The sequence below is a fragment of the Mytilus californianus genome, unplaced genomic scaffold, assembly GCF_021869535.1.
Source record: "Mytilus californianus isolate M0D057914Y unplaced genomic scaffold, xbMytCali1.0.p SCAF_9, whole genome shotgun sequence".
Lineage (NCBI taxonomy): Eukaryota > Metazoa > Mollusca > Bivalvia > Mytilida > Mytilidae > Mytilus > Mytilus californianus.
Window position 1 is genome coordinate 68014830 of NW_026262745.1, and position 8069 is coordinate 68022898.

The 8069-nt window shown below is 32.7% G+C and overlaps 1 protein-coding gene across 1 annotated transcript; it reads right to left on the reverse strand.

Annotated features, from left to right (window-relative positions):
• Positions 1 to 5710: 5710 nt before the first annotated feature.
• LOC127714698 (uncharacterized) lies at positions 5711 to 7859 on the reverse strand. Its single transcript, XM_052220766.1, has 3 exons — positions 7800 to 7859; positions 7155 to 7350; positions 5711 to 6061 (listed from the first exon to the last, which is right to left on the reverse strand). Exons 1-3 carry the CDS (start codon positions 7836 to 7838, stop codon positions 5721 to 5723), a joined length of 576 nt encoding a protein of 191 aa, XP_052076726.1. The 5' UTR covers positions 7839 to 7859; the 3' UTR covers positions 5711 to 5720.
• Positions 7860 to 8069: the final 210 nt, after the last annotated feature.

Sequence of the window (8069 nt, forward strand, 5' to 3'; positions counted from 1 at the left end):
AATTCTACGGGAAATTGGAAAAGAAAATCAAATGGTAACAACTAAAACTAATGAAAATAATGATAAGGGTTCTTCCGTAACATTTGGTAGAAATGCACAACGATGGTTTCATCGATGAAAAGACTCTAGAATATTTGAAACCAGAAAATCCAAAACCGGGCAGATTTTATCTTTTACCTAAAATTCATAAGGCCAACAACCCAGGAAGACCTATAGTTTCAGCAAACGGTCATCCGACGGAAAAAATATCGGAATTCGTTGACTTCCATCTTCGTCAACATGTTGAGGACTTACCATCTCACATCAAAGATACTACCGATTATCTTAGAAAATTGCAGGCCTTAAATCCACTCCCCTCCGACACGACACTTGTCTCTATGGACGTCACCTCCCTCTACACGAATATTCCACATGCAGATGGCATTGATGCATGTAAAGAAGTTTGGAATTCCCGACCAGTGAAATATCCACCTACTGAATGCCTGGTCAAAATGCTCACGCTGGTACTCAAAAACAACAACTTCACTTTTGATGGAGACCATTATCTGCAAGTTAATGGAACTGCTATGGGCACCAAAATGGCTCCATCATATGCCAACATATTTATGGGCAAATTAGAAAAACAACTCCTTGAATCTTCCATCGAAAAACCGCTTTCCTGGTTTAGATTTATAGATGATGTGGATATGAAATGGAATAAAAGTGACGAGGATTTAGATACATTCATCACTCATGCCAACAACATACACCCAAGTATCAAATTTACTCATGAGAAATCTAAATCCAAAATCACCTTCCTCGATACCTCCAGCTCGCTCACAGATGGCATCATATCCACTGATCTATATTCTAAGCCTACTGACACTCACCAATATCTGTCCCCTAAAAGTTGCCATCCTGCTCATTGTACTAAGAGCATCCCGTACAGTCAGGCACTCAGAGTCAAGCGAATATGTTCCAACTCAGAAACAACTAAAAAACAACTACGTCAACTCGAAACCCGCTTGAAGAGAAGGGGCTACAAACACAAAACTATCCAAAAAGGCTTTCAGAAAGCGGAAACTATTCCAAGGAGTAAACTGTTAGAATACAAATATAAAAAGAAAAATAAAAGGACTCCATGTGTTCTTACTTACCACCCATCTCTCAAAAACAGCTTCGGTGTCATTCGTGAGCATTGGAAAACAGTTGAAAAGAATTCCAAACTATCCAAGATTTTTCCCGAGCCTCCCATGATAGCTTTTATGCAACCCAATAGTCTGCGTAACCTGCTAGTGCGGGCTGAAGTGTCTGATAATAGAAGTACTTCTGGAGAATGTCGTTCGTGTGATGAAAAACGCTGCAAATGCTGCCTACAGATGCATCACTCATCAACTTTTCACAGTAAGGCAACCGAAAATAACTATAAGATATTTTGCAATGTTAACTGCAAAAGTATGAATGTTATTTACATTCTAGAATGTTCGGTTTGTGGCCTCCAATATGTTGGTGAGTCAAAGCAGCCTTTCCACAAACGCCTCAATGGCCATAGGAGTGATATCTCTAAGAAGCCACTTCTCCCAGTTTCTCAGCATTTCAGACAGTCTGGTCACACACTTGATGACTTTAACCGCATGAAGATCCTAGTGATTGAACAGAACATTCACTGGAGTGATGCCCAGCGACAGGTTCGGGAAAGCTTTTGGATAAAGGAACTAAATGTACATCATCCAAACGGCATCAATAAAAAATATTAAGTTTTATTTTTCACTCATTTTGGGTTGTAAATATACACAGTCACGTATATTTGAGTATTGAGTTTTGTTTTATATTATGATGTTCAGGATTTTGGATTAAATCAATAGACCAAAACTTACCTGTATTATTGAGCTATTTTTATACATATTATCAGTATTGTTAAAATAATTGACACCGAAGAAGGCTATTTGTTAAGCCGAAATATTTGTCAACACGATTTATTAACAACATCTTCGTATAATACCATCTTATATTAGTATCGTTGTGCAAATCTCTAGACTTATATAATTTTTTCCTTATCTGCACAGTATCGTCTATTCTAGACGATCCGGTACATAGTAAATTTGCTGGTTGGTCCTTTTTATAGACTTCTATATATATATATATATATATACATGATATACGTGGCACATTCCCTTCAGACATTATCGTAATTTTTCAATTCATGATGAAATAGACCAATTTCCTTAAGTAAAGTTAAAAAAACCATCAACTCGCCTTAATTTCCCTTCACGAGGTTTCATAGTACACAACGTTTTGTACAAATAGTAATTGCATGGATAATAAATTACAATTATACACTAAGATAGCGTTGTACTCTAATCAGGATTTTAATGACCATATTTGTTATTTTTTATTTAAATGAAAGAAACTTGCAATTGTCAAAAAAAAAATTTAAATCCACAGAACTTAATAGCATGATATTTAAAAATCAATCTGAAAACTATTTACAAACTTTTCTTAATAGGGGACACAGCATGTTATTCCAAAATAACCAGTGCTAATTTTTCTTTTTTAATATCTTGATTACAATACAATGAAACCTTACCCTTGTGGTCATTCATAGATATAGGAAGATGTTGTATGAGTGCCAATGAGACAACTCTCCATCCAAGTTACAATTGATAAAAGTAAACCATTATAAGTCAAAGTACGGCCTTCAACACGGAGCATTGGCTCACACCGAACAGCAAGCTATAAAGGGCCCCAAAAAATTACTAGTGTTAAACCATTCAAACGGAAAAACCAACGGTCTAATCTATATACAAACGAGAAACGAGAAACACGTATGAACTACATAAACAGACGACAACTACTGTAATCAGATTCCTGACTTAGGACAGGTGCAAAAATTTGCAGCGGGATTAAACGTTTTTAATGGTACCAAACCTTCTTCCTTTTCTGAAACAATAGTATAACATCACAACATAGAAAAACATAGTTACTTAGTACATGGAAAAGGATGAACTATGAAAATTAGAAGGCAAATTCAAGCAACTTGATTGGACGAGAAGTTGTAAGTATGTACTAAATTGTATTTCAATTATATGATTTCTTATGTAGAACAATGCATTGTATAAAGGTAAACAGTTTTTGTTTTCAAACAACATGTTCCACTATTTTGTTCACAATTAACGTCACTAGCCAAGTATTCCAGTGAAAGGTTCCAGTATTCTAAATATTGTTTCCGATAGAATATTCTTTTTTACAGTCATCGCCTTGTTTTCCGGAAGTATTATAATTGTTACTTTAGGTTTTCTATGAATTTCTTAGTTGTAAATTATTTAACCCTTCTCTTGGAAAAGCCAGCTTTAATTGGCACAATTAAGAAATCAAGTATGTATTTATCTTGAGCATTTATAAAATATCGTTGTCCAAAATGTTAATTGTTTTTATCGATAGTGTCATTTAATATATACTATATATAATTCTGACGAAAATCCATTTTTTATGAAGGGATTTTCCACAAATAATTGTGAAGATATTTTACTGTTCTTTTTTTTAATTTGTTATGCTTGTTTTTTTCATACATTCAAATACTATTCTAGCATTTTATTTAAACATGGAGTCTAGTTGATATACATCCTTTGCTTTCAAATATTCGGCTATGAGCATTCCTGATGAAGGTAAATCCATAAAAGTGATTCGGATGCATAGAATTTATAACATGTTGTTTTCATTTTTTGATACCACGAACATGAATACAAATGATAAGGAAAACGTTGGCAAACTGATTGACTTTCCAGTTATTTAAACTTCCAGTAAGCTATCTTTTTATCCACCTGATTTTGATACAGCTTATGTATTGATCGATGTTTATAATTTTTAGACCACTTTCTAGTCTCTCTATACTTGATACTCTACATTTTACTTCTTTTCTATTTGGCTATTCTATATATTTTTTTTAAATTTCATAATATCCTCTTCCAAATATATGTATAAACATTGTTTAAAAGGAAAATGATTTGATAAGTGTTACTCTGCCCAACATAGTTAAAATCGTTTTTTTTTCTCAAGCAGCAGTATCAATCCAGTGTAAGAAAATGAAATACACACTGCATTGCTTGTGAGTTTCGAAATATCATTTCTTGATTGATTTTCATCAGGAAAACTCAAAACTAAACATTGAAAAGCCATGAGTATATGAACAATGAACAAGCTCTATGAAAAAAAACCAATACAGAATAGACAAAGCAATTCCAGGTCAACCTTGCCTGATGAAGTGTAAATCTAAACTTCTCTATTTTTTTTACTTTCTTCACATTTCCCAACCGACTATGAAAAAATTATACTCCTCATTAGTGACATAACTGTTCTTGGCAAATGATTGTTCGAAATTTCAATTATGACGTTAAATTTTCTTGATTTCTTCGGAATTTCCTATTGTGACATCATGAAAAAGCGACCATGCCCGATGACGTCTCATATAAAGATCAACAAATTTCTGCAAATCTTGGAAAAGGAAAGATAAACTTGTTTTGACATAGTCTAAAAATCATCAGAGAAACAGATTCCACCAGTAAATCTCGTGTATTACGAAATGTTTCCACTCTCAACAGTTAAATTTTGAATATTTAAAAAACTCGGCAAGCCTCGCGTTTCAAATTTTAAAATTTAACTGTCTTGAGTGGAGAAATATCGTAATACACTTGGTGAAGTGGTGGAATCCATATGTCTTTATAATTTCTATATCAATTATAAATTTAAGAAATGTATGTCAAACAACTTACTACTACGCTGACGATACCTTCGAGAACACAGTACATCAGAACAGTTTTCACATTGAAAACGATACATTAGAAATAAGACGCGTCTAAAGCTTTTTCCTAAATTGACTCTCATCTCGATATGACATATGAAAATCGGTGATATATAACTAGTGGTTGAGGTTTAAAACCAGAAGGAACTAAAACGGAGTAGACAAACCATCTAAGATTACTTCAATAAGGGAATAAAATTCTTACGGCCTTAAGTTCACAATCCAGCTATCAAAAGATAATGTATGTTATAAATAATGTCAGTGGTAAAGAATATAGTAACAGGCTGATTATACTATAGTTATCCAGCAGCAAAATCCAGCTCGTATTTGAATAACTCTTTAAAGGCTTAGTGCGTCCGATGCACCTTTGTTGATCGACTTTTATCAAGAACGGTATTAATAGGAACGCTGAAGGCCGCGACCGAGGGGGTAGATGCTGACTGAACTTTATCATTTATTTATGACCAAATAGGACCTAACGAAATACCTAGACGCATCTGATGTATATTATTATTCGTGTCAATGTACAAACTAAAGGATATCTAGTTCTCCTAGGTATAGTACCGACTTAGTGTTATGAATTACAAATGACCTTTCATACACCTGTTGCGGGCGAAGAGCTAACCTGGATTTACTTTTGATTTTTATTGAAATAACCGCACGTTAACTTTCTGCATTAAACGTGCGTTAAAATATTGTCATGGTTTTCTGCATGTACTAACTTCTACTATGATCAGCAATATTCAAATGTTCACCTATCAATGTTCGATTAACAACTACCTTATAATGCATGACAGGACTCTCATTTGATAATGATTGTTGTGTATATATAGAAAAATATTTTTGTCTTTAATCCTGAACAGGTTCTTTTAACGAAATTTGTGTTTTATATATTTTATTGTTTTTGTACACAAAACTTGATTGTTCCATAAATCATCTCTTTTCAACTGTAGGGAACGATATTTGAAATACCTGGTGTAAGAACTTCGTCTGTATTACAGGTTTTTCTGTAGCACGAACAATCTTCTTCTGTAGGATCACAGTAACATCTATTCCTTGAACTATTGAGAAAAGTATAGTAATTAGTATAGTCACATCGACATTTTCTGTCTCTGGTTGTCGTTCCATTGTTGAACGGTACCTGTCCTTCTTCGTTGCACATTGACTTAAGATACTGACAGTCACTGCTACCATTTGTCCACCATTTATGTGGTTGGTATTTGTTGCTATAACATGGTCTTCCAGCAAAATATTGTAAGTTTCCGCTAATTACAAATATATTCCCTGCAAAAAAAATCCTTACATATGCAATTTTGATACTTCAATATCATTTTGCTTTTTCACTTTTATTTCATCTGGTATATAATCAAAATTAAACACCAAGACTTCTGTTAAAGCTTTTGAAACAAACTTTATGGTAATATAAAGTGATGATATTATATATGGAACTTCTTTCTAATAATGCATTCACACTTGTAAGTGAAGGGTATTTGGGTAAGATTATGAACCATTCAATTCAAATAAAAAGAAAATTACTGACTAGTTACGAAGACCGGTGTTTGTACATTGTAGACCAATACAAATTATTAAGGACTTTGACATACAAATTACATGTAAGAGTACTCTTAATCCTTACGTTTTCAAGAACTGAAAGTAGCTCTTAGTCAGCAACACCTCACTGCATCGCATAGTTTTGATAAAAGGTTTCTATAAGCATCAGAGCGGCACAGATTTATCATATTTTTTACTTTACTCTATACCGATAGCATAACAAAGATACATCTAGACGACTTAGTTAGTATGTATACATAGGAAGAATGAAAATATATATAGAAACGTGCGAAGACGTTAACGTTTGTATAAATGAGACAAGAACCGAACGACAATTGCAGTTGAATATATTTAGACAAACAATCAACATATACCAAGCCCTAAACTACTAGATCGTAAAACAAATTTGATTAAATCTTACATAGACTTTAAACGACCTCTTATTTACACGAAATGATGTAAAGGAATAACAAGTATAACTAAAACAATCACTAGCACAACTGTATTTGTGTTTAGGTTAATTGTTTTTATACGCAAGCCTTCTCCTTGTTCAAATGTTGTAATCGATGATTTATATAAGAGGTATAATACATATTTTTTTTTTTATATTAATGGAAACAATTTTTTGCATATGCTATATTGCATTTACATTTTTTACATGTAAAAAATAAGATCAATCGTTCATACAGCTTTAATGTTCAATGGGTTATCTTTATTATTGTGTAAAATTTCAATACTGACCCTATGTGTCGTCCTGTATTTCAATGCTCCTTCAACTGCTAGTATATTTGTTTTACTATTATCAATGATATTGTAATAGACATACCTGGTCTATGAAAGTCAGGTTTGTCTTTACAGAGTTCTCTGAATTTTCGTGCATTTGTATCATATAGACACATGTATTTATCTTTATCACCGCACATGTTCTGGGCCCTCAAGTTCCACATCACTTTGTCTGGACAACTATTCAAGAATAATGCCACTGCTATGTGAACATGCAAAAGCATAATAAGCACAAATAACTGAAAAAAAGATTAGTCTACACTTTTTGTTTTACACACATAATAATTTATCAGTTTGATTAGTGTTGGAATACTATCATGCTCTATATTTCGTTATTTCTTATCCGTGGTATGTATGAATGTTTTTGTACAATTGTTGATCAAACATAAAAAATGAAGTGCAATTTGATCTTAACTTCAATTTCAGAACTTCTCTCTATATTGCTATATTCAAAATGAATTAATTGGTTGCTTCGTAACAACGATTATAGTCTCATTTTGTTGTGATTGATGATTATTCTAAAAGCTGAATAACTGCTGATTGCTTTGCAATTTATCTTTAGAAAGGTAAAAAACAAACACACTATGCACACATATTTCTTTTATCTAGCTCCATAGAATTGAATGATAATTGCTTAATGTGTGTTAAGCTTTGTTGATTTTTTTTTAGACTTTTAACCGACACTTACATATGGTGAAAACAGTCTCATATTTACAGGTTTTAGCATCTTCTATGGAAAAAGGGTCCTACAATACACAATATGATAGGCTTTAATCGAATGCATTGATTTTTGCTAGATTAACTGGACAAATATACGCATAGAAAAAAAATATTTTGACTTAAATAAAAAAAATAAGATTCTGCAAACCCCTTTGTATCATAAATTGACACACCCAATTATATCATATAAATGAAATCAAGGCGTTTTGCTGATGTTTTCGCATTGTTAATACTTTAG

Bases quoted from the DNA above. Each gene is read 5' to 3' on its own strand.
- LOC127714698 (XM_052220766.1), bottom strand. From the start codon at position 7,838: ATGCTAAAACCTGTAAATATGAGACTGTTTTCACCATAT. The intron at 7,351-7,799 runs GTAAGTGTCGGT...TCTTTTTTTCAG, and splicing joins TGAGACTGTTTTCACCATAT to TTATTTGTGCTTATTATGCT. The intron at 6,062-7,154 runs GTATGTCTATTA...TTTTTTTTGCAG, and splicing joins ACCTGACTTTCATAGACCAG to GGAATATATTTGTAATTAGC.